The sequence below is a fragment of the Phytophthora ramorum genome (assembly GCF_020800215.1).
Source record: "Phytophthora ramorum isolate Pr-102 chromosome Unknown Phyram_PR-102_s0010, whole genome shotgun sequence".
In the NCBI taxonomy this organism is placed as follows: domain Eukaryota; phylum Oomycota; class Peronosporomycetes; order Peronosporales; family Peronosporaceae; genus Phytophthora; species Phytophthora ramorum.
The window spans coordinates 1703256-1721850 of NW_027150656.1; the positions used below are offsets into that span (position 1 = coordinate 1703256).

The 18595-nt window shown below is 55.5% G+C and overlaps 1 protein-coding gene across 1 annotated transcript; it reads left to right on the top strand.

Annotated features, from left to right (window-relative positions):
- Nucleotides 1–522: 522 nt before the first annotated feature.
- KRP23_10800 (Replicase polyprotein 1a) lies at nt 523–2862 on the top strand (the record flags this gene model as incomplete). The annotated part of the gene is made up of 3 exons (XM_067881294.1): nt 523–1609; nt 1671–2690; nt 2774–2862. The coding sequence occupies 3 exons, from the start codon at nt 523–525 to the stop codon at nt 2860–2862; spliced, it is 2196 nt and encodes a 731-aa protein (XP_067741554.1).
- Nucleotides 2863–18595: the final 15733 nt, after the last annotated feature.

Genomic DNA, 18595 nt, shown 5'->3' on the forward strand with positions numbered 1-18595 from the left:
GCTTCTTCTTCTCTTATCAGGTAAAACAAACAAGCAAAAAGCAACAATGACCTCAGCTTCCTACCTCCCCCCTTTACTGGATTCTTTCACCCATCTCCCGAGGTACCTTCCACAGATCTTTTACTTCCGGAATGATTGCGGGTGTACCACCAAAGTGGTACGTCACGATCGCCATTTGCGATCGGGATCGCGATCGCAATGGTGGCCACGATCGCATATCGAAATGATCGCACCATACCGCATACCGGTATACACCGATGACTGATGGCGCCACTGTACCCATTGGGTCTCCATACCCCTACCCCTCAGGTCCAATTTAATCCCTCCAAAGTCTGCCTTCATCAACCTCCGATCGTACGTCCAGTCCCGTCCGATCCTAGCCCATCGTTGGTCCATCACGAAATTTCCAACATCCACTTCACCACAATCGCCCACTGTACATGCCGGGGCTGCCCAACAGTCTTGGCGTGCACACTCGTCACTTCTTCTTATCGCTCCTCGCCACCACACCTCCACAGCACCATGTCGGACAACTCTTCGCCGGATCAGAGGCGTTCCCCGAACGATCCTTCTTCCCACTCGCCTACGCCCGCCTCTTCCCGATCTCCTTCGTCGCCGCAGAGGGCTACGACCTCGAATTCGTCCACCGCTGTTCCTGTGGCTTCCGATGCCACCGTCACAACTCCTGCATCTTTCTCCGAACATGTACGCCGAATCGAAGGTCAACCTGGCGATCTCTCGACCGAGTCGTTGCCTCAAGCTGGTTCCTCGTTGCCGCCCTTAGACCAGATCACCATCCGGAGATCGTTGGCTGCAGTTGAAGCTGCTCTGGATCGCGAGAGTGAGTTTCAGGCACTCCAGCGCAGCTACAACGACTTGTTGCAGTCCTACTTCGCCTTGCGACAACGTGTGGCAGACCTGGAGCACACAATTCGTTCGGCAGCTCAGTCGGCGTCCCCATTCGTCTGCTTCGTCCAACAGAAGTACGATCAGCTGTCCCATCGTCTCGCGCAGTCTATCCTGGACTTAGCGGAAACCCGAGAAGCTCTGGCCCGGAGACTCGACAATGCAACCGAGCTCACCAACCTCCGTGATCGTATGCGCCTCCAAGATCACGTACACGCGGAAGCCGTCGCTGACTTCCAAAGGGAAATCGATGATTTGGAGCGGCGTCTAACGGCTGCATTGGCAGTTGCCAGCACGACTTCTGGTGACACAGCTCTGCCTCCGCCTGGGGTCAACCCGACCACCCTTCAACTCCAATCCCAGCTGAACGTGGCGATCGCAGCCCAAGGTCTAGCGAACCGCGATCTGGATCAGGCCCGCGACTCAATTCGCGATCTCGAGACCTCCCAGACGGCTCTCGAGGGATCGGCGCAGATCCTCCGGCAACAGGTGGCGCTACTCGAGCGTCGTGCGTCCGAATTGCGCGACCAGTTGGCGCAAACCCGACACGGTTCCCGGCGTGCCCTCGACCAGAGTCTTCAGGAACGACAACGGCTGCAGGACCTACTGGACAAGTCCGACCAAGATCTAAGCGATCAAGCGGCGAAACTACAACGGGTGACCCAAGAACGTGATCGCGCTCGGAACGAGCTTTCACAAGCACGTACGTAATCGCGTCGATCCTTCAGCGTCCGTTGATCTAATCCCGTTTCTCTTTCTTGCAGGTAACCAAGTCACATCCGCCCGCCTTTCCATAGCTCGGCTGGAGCAGCGAGCAAGCAGCCTCCAGTCTTCGGTAGCCGCCAACCACCAGCTGAGCAGCACTAATGCCGTGTTGCGTGCTGACCTCGCGACCGCCCGTCAATCCCACCAAGATCTGGAGAGCGTGCGTGATCAGCTGATCACAGAGCGAGACGGTGCTTTGCGGCGCCTTTCGGACATCACCAGCATACTTCAACCTGGCTCGATCGTTCCTCCGGCGACTCCTGTTCCCACGCCAGCCAGCGATCCCTCCCTGCTGAAAAAGGTTCCATCACGGAAACGTCTCGCCAGCCGCTCTCCTTCCCGTCGCTCTCCATCAAGTCCGTCGTCTCGTCGCAAGCGGCCTCACAAGTCTCGACGTCGCCGATCTCCTTCATCCGGCGACAGCGACGATGATGACGCTCTGAACGCCGGTCTCGCTCGATCGCGTTCTTCTAGTAGACGATCACATTTGTCCCGATCGAAGCGTCGCGCAGCAGGTACTCCCAGCAAGCCGATCAACGTCGACTCTTCTAGCGATCGTGGATCGGATGGCCAAGCCAGCGACGACGGCAATAACGACGATGGCGGTAACACCGGTGACGATGACCGCGATAACGACGATGGCGGTAACGCCGGGGACGGCGACCACAATGACGACGATGACGGTAACGACGGCGACGGCGACCGCAATGATGACGGTAACGACGGCGATGACGACGATAACGACGGCGACGGCGACCGCAATGATGGCGGTAACGACGGCGATAACAAAGACAGCGACCACGAGGGCGACAACGACGATGACGGCGGCGGTGACGGCGGCGGTGATGGCGGTGACTCGTCCGGAGGCAGCTCCGCCGGCGACCACCACTCGGGCGATTCCGATAGCAGCGATTCAGCGAACTCTGTCTTGTCCGATGCCGAGCTCGATCAGCTCGATCCCACCACCATCTCTCGGGACCGTTGGATCCCAGGGTACCGGAGTCCTGTAAGGTTCGCGGGTACGGACGTGGACCCTTGGCCTCTTTCTCCGGTTCGTCAACTCAGCGTCCGCCATTTGACGGTTGCTACGTTATTTCGTCAGTGGAGTCGTCCGCCATCTTGGCTATTCCCGCGTCGGACCCGCACTCCTTCTGCTGGCACCTGGAATCCCGACTTGATCACCCAGGCTAATATCTTGGCGTTGTATAAACTGCGACCATGGATTGTGTTGGGTCGGGCAGTTCCGCCGCGATCGTTTGATGCGACAGGATGGTTCGCGGAGTTCGTACAGTTGTACGCGGCATTCGAAGAGGAGTTTCGTCAAGCATTCTGGGAGTCTACCCACAAGCTACCGATCACCAAGGCCATGAAGTTGGCCAACCCTTTTCTGGCTAAGTTTTGGCTCGGGTGCAAACAGCGTCGGTCTCGCGCTGGTCCCCGGTGGCAGACCATCCTCAAGCATCTACTGGCTGGGATGATCGCTGGACACTGTGATCTCGACCTGCTTCTGGATCCCTTCTTCCTTCATTTTCCGCGCCAAAACGAACGATGCTTTTGGTACCCCGGTTTCGGAGCCACGCGGGCGCCTCCTGACTTAATCAACGCTCTTCCTACCGCCGATTCTGCCGACCCGTGGCGCAACCAATATCGCACACAACTGAGCGATCATCCCGGGTCCCGCATCGCACGCCTAGACGGTAAGTTTCGGTCCATCGTCGATTCTGAGTGAAGTAACCCTCTCCAAGGTCTTGATAAGCTTCTGCAATACATTCTTTCTCCTCTCTTTCCCTCTTTATTGGGTCACCCGACCCCGATCGGCCTCTTTCTTCCCCGATCGCAAACTCACAAATCACAAATTACCCCTTCCTCCGATGTGCGGCCATCCCGCACATCCTTCATTCTCCTCCTCCCCTACAGTGCCTGTTACTGCAGGGGGTCTTCCGCTTCCCCTTCATGGGACTGCATCACCTCAAATCTGTTCCGGCTGGCCAGTCCTCGTTCAAAGTCGCGCAACATAGCGCCGCAATTAAGGTCTGCCTCGTCGACCCAAGTTGGATCGTCGTAACCCTTCCAGAACACCAGAAAATCTCGATGGACTCGTCCGTAGCGCGTCCGGCGGCCTGTTCTTACATCCGCGATCTTCTCCACTTCAAACTCGCCTTCGTCGAGTGGGGTCTCCCAGCTGTCCTCCGGCAGGAGGGCCTCATCGAAATCTAGGCGATCGCTCTCGGCCACAAGCAACGGCGCGTCAGGACGATCGGGAAACCTCCGGACCAACTTCAATTTGGACACATGCACGATCGGGAAGATCCTATACTCCGAACCCGCGATCTCAAGACGTGCGGCGTGATCGTCGATCATCTCGGCGACACGAAAAGGTCCATGCCACAGGTGTGCGAGCTTCCGTGCGTACCCCTTCTTGACTCGATCGAGGTGTAGCCATACCTGAGCGCCCACCGCGATGTTGTGGGGCCGCAGATCTTCGTTGTGTCGGTTGGCTCTGCCTCTGATCGCCTCGCGCAGTCGCTCGCGAACTTGTTCCCGCGCTCGCTGGTAGTGTTCTTGTACGTGGTACCTCCATCGACGGGGCTCCTGATCACGTCGGCGCGTGCTGCCTAACGGTAGCGCTGCCTCCAGTGTCGATCGCGGGTCCCACCCATGGGCCAAGTAGAATGGCGTGTCGCCACGAACTCGATCCTGAGCCGTGTTTAGAGCGAACGTGAGTCGCTCCGCGTACTCGTCCCAGTCTCTCTGGTTCACGTCTGATACGTACATCTTCAGCGATCGCGTCAGAGTCTGCACCATTCGTTCGGCAGTTCCGTTGGCTTGCGGCCGGTACGCCATCGTAGCTCTCTGTTTCTGACCCACTATCCGACTAAAAGCACGGAAGAAATCTGACATAAAACCGGGCTCTCGATCATGGCGGATGACCTCACTGGCGCCGAAACGTCGAAAGACGCATTCTTCGTAATTCTCGGCAATCGTTTGGGCAGTGCGAGAGGCGCTAGCCTTCGCGATCACGTATCCGGTGAAAAGGTCAACCCAGATTAACAGCTCTGTGTTTCCTTTGTACGACTTCGGTAGAGACGGAATGTGGTCCATGGCGATCATTTGGAATGGGTACGTAGCTTGTACATTCCCTGGCGATTCTCCCTGAATGAGGGGGCGCCCTTTCCCAGTTTCACAATCCACACATTCTCGCACGAACCGCTGAACACTCCTGAACAGCCCTCTCCAGTGGAAGTGCGCCTTGACGCGCTGGTAAGTCCTCCCGATCCCTTGGTGCCCGCCTTCCAGGCTAGCGTGATAATGATGCAGGACGTCTTGTTGTAGCGTCTCCGGGATGACCAGCCGCGCGAGGGAGTCTCGGTCTTCGTCCGATTGCGGTTTTGTCGGGCAGTACAGCAGGAGTCCGCTCTCGTCCAGCTCGTAATCGCAAGCGGTCTTGGCGCAGGACTTAGCATCGTTCGACGACAGGTCGGTCACCTCGCCCCGCAGGTACGATTTCATGTTCGCGATCCACTGCTCTTCGTCTTGGGCTTGCGTGATCCGTTCACTTCTGATGCGTTGCAGGATCGCTTCTTGCAGAACTCTCGGCACTCGTCTCGACCGTCGTGCAGATCGCGTTACCGCTGATACACGAGCTACAGCGTTATTATCCTTCGGCTTCAGGAGCTCGTCCAGCCGATTGAGTGTGATCAGGTCCTGTCGATCAGCTTCCGAGGTAACTACGGTTCCTTCGCCTCGTTGAAAAGCTTCGCTAGCTAACTTGTCCGCGCTCTGGTTCCAATCTCGTTTCATATGTAAGAACTCGTGTCTTGGCCACGACCTGAGTCGATCCATCGCTTTCTCGCGCAATAGCAACAGGCCAGGGGCCTTGCATGCGATCTCACCACGCATTTGCCGGATCACTAAAATGGAGTCACCACAGATCACGACCCGCCCCCTGTCCATAGTGGACAGGAGACCGAAACACAACAGCAGTCCGCGGTATTCAGCTTCGTTCACCGTCAGATCAGGCATGTACTCCGATGCGGCCGTGACGATCGTCCATCCCGGCAGCCTCCACACGATCGCGCTATAAGCGCCACCACTGCGTTTGACACGCGCTGATCCGTCGAAACTCGCGACCAGCAAGGCTTCATCCGCTTCGACCGTAGGGGGTGGCATGGTGATCGTCTGTCGGGGCTGCTTTACTGGGGCAATCGCGATCAACGCCTCGTCTACTTCTGCGCGAGGTGTGATGCTTGCTGCGATCGCTCCCAGAATCTCATCCTCCCCTTTCGTGCACTTCCTGATCTCTAACGTCCATTCTGACAACAAAGCTGCCCAATTACCCAGTCTCCCCTGGAAGCCAGCCGAGTTGACCAGCCACGCCAGCGTCGAATGTCTGGACAGCACCAAGATCGACCTCGTCGCCAACAGTGTGTAATTCACGTCCAGCATCCGCAGGAGTGCCAAAACTTCCTTGTCGACCATCCCGTAGTTGATCTCGTTGGGCTTCAGAGTACGACTGGTGAAGGTTACTGGCCAGTACACGCCATCATGCTCTTGTACGAGTGCCGCGAAGATCGCCCACTGGCTCGCATAGACTACGATCACCGGGGCGCGATCTGGATCGAAATGTTTCAGTACCGGGGTGGACACGATCTTGGCCTTCAGCATCGTGAATGCGATTTTCGCTCGGGCCCAGCGGTCAGCATCTTCTGCTCTCGTGACAACGCCCCCAGCTACTTGTTCGCCGGGGATGGACCTATTCTGCTGAACCATCTCGTGGAAATCCGCTTCGCGCAGCTCGTACAGGACAGCGGCGTAGACCGCGAAGTCTTCGATGAACCGACTGTAGTAGTTCAAACTTCCAAGGAAGGACTGCATCGATCGCAGAGTCTGCGGGAAGGGAAGGTTACCTAACACTTCAAGATCTTTCGGATGGGCTTCCAAACCGTCGACGGACACTCGGTGTCCCAAGTAGTCCACTTTTCGTCGGCCCCAGAAACTTTTGACCACACTGATGGACAAATTCCATCGTTCGCAAGCATCGAGCAGTGCTTCAACCTTCTCACACAGCATGTCCCAAGTGATCGCAGTCACCAGAATATCATCGATGTACGATCGCCTTCCCAACACTGACGGTCTCGGCTCCGGTTCTGGCTCGCCTGAATCGAACACGTCGATCGGTTTCGACGGATCGTGACCGGCGCGGATTCGGAAGTGTCCATACAGCGCGTTATCAATCAATCGCTGGTAGATCTGTGGCGCATTCTTCAACCCGAAAGGCATACGCGTCCACTCGAACAACCCGAACGGTGTGATGAACGCAGAGATCTTTCGTGCGCGTTCTGTCATGGAGACTACCCAGAAGCCACTTGCCATATCGAGTGAGCAATACCAGAGCACTTTGTCCAAGTCTTCCAAGAGATCGCTAATCAGCGGCATGGGGTACACCATCAGTCTCGTCAAACTATTCACCAGCCTGTAGTCGATACAGAGCCGGATGTCAACGCCGTTCTTCTTGATGATGATTACGATCGGAGAGGCCCACGGTGAAGTCGACGGCGTGATCATCTTCGCCGATAACAGGCTTTTGATCAGATCCGACAGCTTCTCACGGAACTGTGGAGCGACTTTTCGGACACGTTGTGCAACAGGAGCTGCTCCTCCCACATCGATGTCGCAGACTGCGCCAACGGCAGCTGGTGGTAACGCGTTCCCCTTCCCGATCAGGAGATGTTTCCGCCTCCAAATTATCTGTCGCAGGCGATCGATTTCTTCCTGGGTGTTTGACTCAGGATCGCCCACCTGGATATCCTCGATCGTGACTTCCTCGGTGGTGGTCACTACTTCCGGCAAGATTGCCATCTGTCTCTCCACACCTTCCGCGAACAGGTCGCCACCTTCGTGGTAACATACTTCTTCGTCATCCAGCGGTTCCGGATCAACGATCGGAGGCGTTTCAGCCTGGGGCATCGACTCCTTCTGGTCCGCAGTCATCTCGTTTCGTGTGGCCTGCTCCATTGGCGGAGATTCTCTCGCGTCCTGATCGCCGGTGCCACCTTCCTGATCCCTTGGAGACCCCTCAGCTTCTGGTTTCATCTCGGCGGGTCGAGGCACGGTTAGTTGTGCGACGACCGATCTCGAGGCTCCGCGGTCACGACGCAGGATTTTCATCGGTGTGTCGTACTGAGGTCGATCTACCATGGGTCCGGCAGGAGCGAGTTCATGCTCTTCTACCTCCACACGGTCTGTAGTAGACTGGAAAGCTAGATTCTGCCACTCGGCATACCTGCGCGATCCAAGTAACACGAAACCGGGAGTGCGAGGTACGCGTCCTCCTTCAAGCCACATGCCGACATGGGTGTCGTCTTGCAATACTAACTTCTGATCGCTGATATTCGTGATCTTCAGATAGCGAGTTTTCCCCAACCCTGTCACCAGACTCGGTACCCATTTATCTCCTCGAGTAACCCACAGTTTCCGGTGGCTCGACAAGATGAAACCCTTCCGAATCTCGATCGACTCTCCGACTTCCAACCGGCAATGTTCTCCGAGCTTGACCTGCGTGACCTTATCTCCGTAGAGTTGACGTCGGCCGGCTAGCTGAATACGCACTTCGTCTGGAAGATTTATTGATCCATCAGCCAGATCGAGGCGAATGCCAGCTGGCACCATGAAGTCCATCCCCAGGATCAGGTCTTGGCCGCCTGTGGGCGGACCAACCCACGCGTCGAAGTAGTACACCAGTGATCCAGCGAGCGTGATCTTGATTCTGGTACGCCCATCCGCCATATAGGGATTCTTACCAACTCCTTCACATTCCAACTCTTGACTGTTGTCTATGTAGCACCCAACCTTACGAGCAAAGGCGGCATCCAGAATGGACACCTCGGCGCCGCTGTCAAACAGCAATGTGGCTCTTTCGTTGTTGATCTTCCCCATGGCTTTCGCCTGCCGGAATTTCTTGTCTGGCACATGGTACTTCCAATATCCTCGCGACTCTCCGTGTAGGAGATCCAGAGCCATCGTCACTTCTGATCGCGAATACTCGTCGACTTGGTGGAGGCTGGAGATCGCCATGGTACGTTTGTCATGAAGGTCACATGTATTGTCCGTCGGCCGAATCAGCTTACTCACCTCTGACTTCGACTGTTTTTCGACATATGCATAGATGCAGAACTGAGAACGCTCGTCTCGTACCGGATTCAAACCCGGCGAGCGTTCTAGTTTAACATCTTTTCAGCCGCTTGCGGGAGCATTCCACCGTGCTTGGTGGGGTTGTACCATTGACGGATCAAGTTGTAGAACTCTTCCATCGGGCACTCTCCGGCTCCGTGAATCTCGCCGCAGGCCTTGCAGACGAAGAGGCAGCGATCGGTCGGGTGGCCCTTCTTGCCACATTTCTCGCACGTCAGACGCTTCCAGCAACCAAGATCGGTGTGCTTCGACGATCCACAGTGGGAACATGGCTTCCGCGGGGCTTCTCCCTCGAGAGATCCGGCTGGACGATCGAGGCGACGGTCGTTGGAGTCTCGACTAGGACGGCGTTGCTCCTGATCCGAATGCGATCTGGTCGGCTGACCGGGTGTTGCCGCGAAGTACACCTTGCGTAGGTCTCCCTCACCCTCCGATCCGCTGGTTTCCAATTCGGAGTCGCTCGAGTTAACTGTTGCGCGGATTGCGCGGACTGCGCGAGCATTCGCGGATGGGGTGATCCCCGTGGGTGATTTCTGTTTGGGTTTGATGGACCCATACACCGTCTTTCCTTGTCTCGCCTTCGCACGTTGTCGGGATCGCAGTGTCTCTTCGAGAGTGTCTGCGTCCGGGATTCTTAGCAGTGCCAGTTGGCTGGCTAGATCGCGATCGTCGAGTGTTTCGATGAAGTGATCGACATGTTCACGGCGGACCTCAATCGATCCATCCTTGATCGAGAGTTGAGCTCGCAGACCGGCGACATTCAGACGGTGCAGATATTCCAGCGGCGATTCATCCGATCGCTTTCGCGCATGGTAGTATTGTCTCGCGACAGACACGCCACGTCCGCAGTATTGAGTCTGGAAGTTCTTAGACAAGCTCTTCCAGTTGCCGCGCGTCGTTCGACTCAGCTGTCGGTACCAGTTACGTGCGGGTCCAGTGAGCAGATCTCCAAGCACCAGACACTTCTCGCCGTCAGGAGCTTGATCGCGGACAAAGGCAGACTTCAGTTTGCCGAACCAGCTTCTGGCACGATCTTCGTCGTTGTCCTTCCCCGAAAATTCCTTCAGTTCTGAGATCGCGGAGACTCGGATCCTTGTGGCTGAGAGTGTTCCGCCGCCTGTAGTCCCAGCAGATGCGACTGCGGCACGAGGGGTAGCGTCGACACCCAGGTCATCCGGATCGTATTCGCTCGGATGCGAATGGTCCCGGCGATTCGACTCCACGGACTCCATGTCAACGTCTTGAGCTCCAGGTGGCTTGGTTTGGTCGACGACTGGCGTGGTCGAGACCGCTTGCTGTTCCTTCAGGAAACGCTCCATTGCTGCATTGAAGAACGATTGCATGCGTTCAGGGGGAGCTTGGGCTGGATCGCTCGTCGCGATAACTGTCGGCTTGGTTTCCGATCTCTCCTTTCGCGACTGTAGCATGGCTGCCCCGGCCGGCCCAAGTGTCATCCGCTGCAGCTCGATCGAGCTGTCCGATCCCGCTTCGGATGTGGCTGAGGCATATTGCGACGATCCGGTTTGGCTACGAGTCGGTGTTGGTCTTTCACGTTGAACCAGGACGACGCTGCCGACAAGGGACGTCAGTTTCTCAAACAGGTTCAGTGTTGATTCCCTGATGACTGGCAACTCCTCGTCGAACAACTCGTTTGCGTCGAAAGAGCCAAGCACGATCCCTGCTTCTTTCAGCATACGCATCAGAAGTTTCACCGCCTCAAGTTGGCTGGTTACTTCCTTCGGTGCCTTCACTGGACCTTGCAGTTCCCCAATTGGCTTCGGGCGCACGATCTTCATTACAGGGTCTTCGTGCAGGAACTTGTAAAGGTCCTTGTAGAAGAAGGCAGACTCCAGTTGCTCGTCCGTCCACGTGTTGCAATCCTCCTGGTCTTCGGCTTCAGACTCCGGTGCCTTCAGCTTCTTGCGTGAGGGCTTCGACTTCTTCTTCTTCGAGGTTGCGTGCGGAACTGGAGGAGTGGTTTTGGATGAAGGTCCTTCGGTTTTCACCGTCGGACCTTCGTCCGCCGGATCACGATTCGCATCGCGATCCGCGGGGGTCCCCGAGGGGACCTGGGGAGGGGTTTGAGGCTTTTCTTCTAGGTCCATCGCTGAACCTTCCTCTTTCACATCGTCAGAGCTCCTCCCGGCACTCTCACGATCAGTGGATCCTGGCGCTTTCAGCGCCGTCGGCGGCGATCCTTCTTCCGTCGACGACTCGTTCCCTGGTTCCATCTTGATTTTGACGTCTTCTTCTGTGGACTCACGGTGAAATCCCTGTGAATCACCAGAAGATCCGGGCACGCGCACCATTGTGGCGAAGCGGGATCACGAAAATTGCTGTCGTGATCTCCGGCTTACCAGCGGTACGCCCGGACTGCCGACTATCGGAGGGGGTACTCCGTTGATCTGGCGCGATCGGAACCTTGTATTCACCTTGTGTACCCGACGGCGGGGCGGGTTACGCTCTTCCGGTGTTCACTGAAGGCGTCGGTGGTTACCAGGATGGGGTGGGGAGCTGGACGGCTCCTTCCGGGGAACTGGGGGGTGTCCTTGGGTGTGTTCCTTTACGTGCTTGCCGCCTCCTATGGCGGGGTCTTCTGGGGGGGGTTAAGTAGTTGCGCACCTGGCCAAGCGATCCAGGGGCTCCCGTGTAATTACCTTGCGCGACGAGGTGAGTCCGAAGTCGTCAGGAGGGCCAATATACTTCCCAGCCTGGAATCAACGAACGCCACTTGTGTTGCAAGGGAAAGCTTCTTCTTCTCTTATCAGGTAAAACAAACAAGCAAAAAGCAACAATGACCTCAGCTTCCTACCTCCCCCCTTTACTGGATTCTTTCACCCATCTCCCGAGGTACCTTCCACAGATCTTTTACTTCCGGAATGATTGCGGGTGTACCACCAAAGTGGTACGTCACGATCGCCATTTGCGATCGGGATCGCGATCGCAATGGTGGCCACGATCGCATATCGAAATGATCGCACCATACCGCATACCGGTATACACCGATGACTGATGGCGCCACTGTACCCATTGGGTCTCCATACCCCTACCCCTCAGGTCCAATTTAATCCCTCCAAAGTCTGCCTTCATCAACCTCCGATCGTACGTCCAGTCCCGTCCGATCCTAGCCCATCGTTGGTCCATCACGAAATTTCCAACATCCACTTCACCACATTGCACTCTGCGGATCTCCAGATTCCAGTGTGACAGGATTACGCCCCACTTGACGTTCTTACCGTCTGCCGACTTGGATGTCAGTAGCCACTTAAGCACAGAGTATCGGGTGTATACTACGATCTTTGGACTGTGTTCCACCAGATTCCTGAACACTTCTAGGACTCGCATGATTGAAATCACTTCCTTCTCGACGAGCTGGTATCTCAGCTCAGCGTCGTTCAGGACGCGCCCCGTGAAGCGAACCGGATGAATGACTCCGTCGTACTCTTGGCCTAGTACCGCAGACGCTGCCCACTGATTAGCATGCGGGATGATCACAAATGGTCGTGTGCGGTCAGGATGCCGCAGTAGTGGAGTCGATACAATCTTGCGCTTCAGGATCTCAAACGCTTCCTTGGCTCGCGACAAGTCTCGTCCAGCACGTATCTGTTCGTCCGTCAGCTCATATAGGACAGCGGCGATCACAGGGAGGTCTTCGATAAACTTATTATAGTAATTCAGACTTCCCATGAAAGACTGCACTCCCTTGAGTGTCTTCGGGAACGGCAAATCCTGGACTCCCTTCGCAATCTTTGGCTTCGCCCGGATACCTTCAGCACTAATTTCATGCGAGAGGTACGGGATGGACAACTTGCCAAATTCGCTCTTGGGTAGACTTACAGAGATATTCCAATAGCGTAACCGAAACAGTAAAGCGTTCAAGTCTATACACAGGTGATCCCATGTTGGTGCACCATGAGCGATGTCGTCAATGTACGAGCTGCGCCCGAGCACAGGGCCCATCTGAGGTGGGGCTGGGATGTTACGCTGGAAGACTGTCATCTTATCCGTCAAGATCGAGAAATCCTCCTCAGTACTATCAGGACTCCTGGGTTCCAGAGGATCAAGTTTCAGGAAATCAAGTACGTCAGGGTCCACCTTTGCTTCTTCCTCAGAATCCAGGCGAACGAATCCCCACAGACAGTTGTTGATGACTGCTTGATAAATGAGTGGGGCGTTCTTTAGGCCGAACGGCATCCGGATCCATTGGAAATGCCCAAACGGACACACAAATGCAGAGATCAGTTTGGCTCGCTCGGTCATTAGGACAGCCCAGAATCCACTTGCCATATCCAGACTCATAAACCACATGGCCGATTCAAAACCAATCAGCAAGTCGTCAATGAGTGGCAGAGGGTAGTGCAGTAACTTGATAAACTCATTCACCACACGATAGTCGATGCACATCCTGATGTCAATCCCATTCTTCTTCAGAACGATCACAATCGGTGATGCCCACTGCGATTCAGAATGCTCGATGAGTCCGGTTTCCAAGAGTTTCTTCAAGAGTTCGTACACCTTGAGCATCAAGTGAGGCGCGATGGATCTCGGTCGCTGAGCAACAGGTCTCGCATCGCCGACGTCCAAGTCACAGACCACTCCGCGAGCAGGTGCAGGAGCAGCATTACCGTCACCAAGGAAGATCTTACGATGCTGCTTCAGGATTTGTCTCAACTTGTCGACCATCTCAGGCGTAGATTTCACTGGATCACCAACATCTGCCTCCTCGATATTGCATTCTGGAGACAGGTCTTGCAAGTCAGGAAGTAAGGCCAATTGGTCGCGTAACTGAGACAGGATTTCGCTGCCTTCGCGCATATAAACTGCTGGCTCTAAGTCAAGCTCTTCAACAGTAACTCGCATACAGCGGTCATACTCCTTCTTGAGCTTGTCCATAGGCGCTCCAGTCATGACTGCCACCGGCAAATCCAGGGAGTCTCTAGCATCTAGGTCGTTGCTACCTTTTGAACCGTGATCCAAGTTTTCATCATCCGTTGCGACTTCTGATGTCGTGCATTCTGGGTCATTCTCACCACAGGGCACGGCTTCCATAATGCCGTCACTGGAACCATCAACAAGGTCACTGGCCTCCACTCCAACACTGCGCATGAGAACAATGTCCTCTTCAGGATCGTCTTCAGTTTGGGTAGCGGCGTCCCGGGTGAAACGCACTCGACGCGTGCCTGACTCAGGGTGTAACCTCACCATCTGCACTCTGTTCGAACCATCCTTCGGTCGCGTCAGCAACTTTGTTGGCCACTTGTACTTTGGAGTGTTGGTGTTGGGGTACGGCGAGTCAAACGCTTCCCGGATTGCAGCCAGACGTTTAGCACGAATCTTGGCATCCCGCGACGAAACAATTTTCTGAATGAGACTTTGCCACTCACGATACGCTGGAGATCCAGGCCGCACAAATCGACCGGCTTGTGGAAAGGACCCGTACTCCACAATCCTGGCTAAAGGCATCTTGTCATCGATCCAGAGTATTTTGGTCGAAACATTTACCAATAGGCCAGGATTTCGCAGCGTAGATAATCTGCGTTACCCATTGATCACCACGTCCAGCCCACACAACCGTAGATTGTGGGTTAGCCTGACCATACTGGATACGTACAACTGAATCTTCACCAGGGCGTAAGTACATGTAACGTTGAGCATGTATTGGTAAATCCACACCCAATTGCCGTTGCGTCGACCACCCGCACATCACGATCGTTTCTTCGTCAGGAAGCGTGACTAGTCCTTCACGAACACTGATCCGAATCCCAGCCGCATACATGAAGCCAACTCCAAGAAGCACATCAATCCCTTCACCGATATTCGCAATCCAGACATCCAAGATGTACACCACTCTCGGACCGAGAGTAATCTTCACCTGGGCACTAGCAGAAATGTACGTCGGCACTCCTCCCATTCCAGACACCTTCGTTTGTTTGTGCGTCCGGAGCTTCAGTCCTAACTTACGCGCTAAGTCAAGACTCACAATGCTCACGGTCGCCCCGGTATCCAGGAGAATCTTCGTCCGATAGTCGTTCACTGCACCGTGCACCATCACTACATCACGCTTCTTTGACTCCAGACTGTGTTCTTCCCACCAACCATACCGTTGTCCAGGATAAAGCCTGTACTCCACGATTTCATCAGTGGTATCAGGATCCATGTAGTCTGGATTCGGTTGGCTAGGATGTAAAGTCGGATCTTGAGCCAAAGTTGTCATGCATTGTTGGTTATCTTGGGATCTTCTTCTCAGCTCTGGGCCTACAAACACTAGGACACACAATTCTGGGGCCTTCCTCTGCCCGACGCGTACTGGATCCCCATCCAGCGGGCTTAGAGGTTTAACGGCTTCCCAGTACTGGCCTCGCCATCCAGGAGTTTATCCAGGATGTGGCTTGGCAGGTCCTTGAGTGCGCCTTGGCGAGCGAGCTTCTTCAGGTCTTCCAACGCTTTCCAATCTTCACACGGCTTTCCTTGATGCAGCTTGCCGCAGTTGTCGCATGGTTGCGCGCGGCACATGTGAGTCGGGTGTCCCAATTCTTGACAGCGGTCACACTTGATGTCTTTCCAGCAGCTCTCCTCAGGATGTCCCCACTTGTGGCACTTCTCGCAATACTTGTCCCAGTTCGGGTTCTCGCGACGTCCTGAGTTCGGCACTGGATTGCCATGAGGCGCATGTCCAGGTGGTCTCCAACCCATATTATCCATCACACGGTACACCTCGTTCGTGAGCGTCTGTGTCCACTCTGCACCAGAAGGACCAGCATTCAAGGCGCCTCCATCGTCTCTGGTGTCTTGACTTCCAGGATCCACTCCTTGGGCTGACACTCCGGATTCCTCCACAGCATCCTGCATTCGGGGTAGCTCTTCTGGATACTCACCCATCTTCACACCAAAGTCGGCGTTCTTGGTGAGGTACGCACGCTCAAAGCGCTTGGGGCGAGGCCGTCCTGGATTCGGAAGATTTCCAGCGCGGAAGTCACGATTCCTGGACGTAGCAGCATCACGCTCGTTCTGGGTCCACACCTCTTCATCCTGCTCCAAAGCATACTCCAAGTCAGAAATACTCTTGAAACGTTGGCCTTGCAGGGACGTCTTCAGGCGTGTCTCTTTCAGCTTAGTGATGAACCGGCGGATGTGCTTCTCCAGACGCTTGGTTGACTTCCTGAAATCAATGTCAGCCTTGCCTGCAGCAGAATTCAGGCGATAGAAGAAATCTAGGGCACTTTCAGAAGATCGCATCTCCATCGTGTAATACCGTTCAGAGTACGACGCGCGGACCTTGCAATACTTCTTCCGGAATGCCGTCGCCAGCTCCTTCCAATCTCGCTGCGTGTGTTTCGGCAGTTGGTTGAACCAATCACGCGCTGCTCCGGACAGCTTCAGCTTGAGTTCCTGGATTCGCATCTTGTTCGACCAGGCACCTTGGGCAGCCAGGTTAGCAAACTGCTCCCACCAGTGTACACGCTCCCTGATCGCGGCCTTAGTGTCGAACTCGCTCAACGTGTGCGAGTTGATATACGGCCGGAATGTCAGCAACGTAGTCCCTTCTGGTGTCTTCGCCGCGGTCAAGTTATTATCCGCATCTTGTCCGAAGTCGTAGTCGGACTCACTTGAGCTAGAGTCCTCGCTGCTCGAGTCGCCACTTGGGTCCGGATCCGCTGGTGAGCTAGTGTCCTGACGCTTCTCCTTCTTGGGCGGCTTCCTCTTGTCGTCGGAGCGCCTGGAGCCAGAATGCGGAGTTTGCTCTGCACTGGGTGCACCTTGCGCCCTGGATGTCCCCTGTGTCCTGGATGCGGACTGCGCCCTGGATACGGACGTCCTTGTTGTCGCCCCTTGCGTCGCCTGGACGCTTTGCGCCGCCGCGGCGTCTTCAGCGCCATTATCCCTCTTCACATGCTTCTCTTGGTTCTGCGGGAATGGCCGCTGGACAGTCGCGAGCAATTGTGCGGCTGCGACTTCGGTCATGTTCTTTGAACCCAGATTTCCATCTCCCTGATTTGCGACATTTGCGACATGTCTGATGACGCCACTGATTTCTGGATACACAGTTGCTGAATCAGGGGGAGGAGACCCTTCAATCTTGACTTGAGTTGCTGAATGAGGGGGATGAGTTGCACGAAACGCTTGAACTTGGGCCAATGTTGCACGAAGGTCGCGCAACTGCCCAGCTTGAAACTTCTGCATATTTTTGGAAGTCTCACGTTCTTGTCCCAGTGCAGCCTCTGCATCCTGGACTTTCTGCCTCAGGCTCTCCATTTCCGACATTTGCTCCCGCTGCACACCTTCATCCCAACGCGCGCGTTCCGCGTCAATCTCCGCTTGCATGCGCTCAGCGTAGGCAGCACCCAGACGTTCCTGCTCCAGGACATCAGCCCGCGCTGCATCCTGGGCGGATTCCTGAGCTCGTCGTTCATCCTGGGTCTGGCGCGCTTCCAAGTCCTGCGCACGGCGTTCAGCTTCGAGACGAGCAGTCTCGGCACGTACAAGTCGGTCCGTGAGTTCTTGGACATGTCGGCGTGCATCCAGATCGCGTTGGTCTCTACGTCGCTCTCGCTCCATGGCTTCCAAGCGTTCTCTGGCGAGAAATTCCTTCTGCTCATTCTCCATTCGGGCCTGCCACTCTTGCTGATGTCGCAAGACGTTCAACTCGATTTGGGCTGGCCCAGAGCTGACGGACGACGCTGATCTGGAATGCCGAGATGATTTCCTGAAGGAACGACTGGATACCGACGGTAACTTGGATCTCGACGAGTGTCGTGAACGCGTGTCGCCCTTCGAGCTCCGATGTCTGCTTCGCCGCTCACTGCCAGAGTCTTCTTCATCAGGATTCACTGCCGCACCTCTGGATGTCACTGATGGTATCCTGGATTCAACGTGCGGCTTGGACATGGCAGGCTGGATAGCTTGCTCAGGCTCAGCCATCACGACGTCATCCTGGTTAACAAGAGCGGGGCGAGGTGAAAGCACTGTTCTGGTTACGTAGAACCCCATCGAAGCGTCAGCAGCGGCAACGCCACCTCCACCTTGAGCTACGAGTGCTAAAGCACCACCTCCAGCGTACGGCATGTGTGACGACGCGCTCCGACCGGTCGACATCAATGATGAAGACGATGAACTTCCTCGTGAAGTCTGCGCCCCTGACGTTACACTCTCATCCGAAGATCTTGAGGTGCCAATGACGCTAGGTAGCGTGGCAGAGACTGTGTCCATGGCCTCAGCATCCTGACTCTCGGCGTCCTGGGTTACGACATCCTGGACACTCGAATCTTGACGCGATTGACTCGTCGAAGATTGGTACACTGGCAATGAAGACAGCGACGGAGTGGACAGTGCGGACGGAGTCGAAGGTACCAGCGGTCGCGGTGGTCGATGCTGGGAGCGCTTCAACCGAGGCTCGCTGTCGCTTGATCCCCGAGGACTCCTGGTTATCCTGAGTCCGGTTGCCCTGAATCTCAAGACAAACTCTTGTCCAAGCACATCCGTGTCGTAGTCAGTCATCAATAGATCGCCTTGTGCATCTTGAGTGTGATACTCCAGTCTTGGCGATTGCTCTTGAATCCTGGATACAGGTTTCTCCTCAAGAAAGGGAATCACCTTGAAGCGCACTCCAGCGATGACTTGCCTCCATTCCATGAGTTCAACAGCAAGGCACGCCTGAACTTCACTCGTCACACTGCGTACCAAGTCATCCGGAATCCTGGACACATGCGTCTTGGACCATTCAGGAATCAAGTTA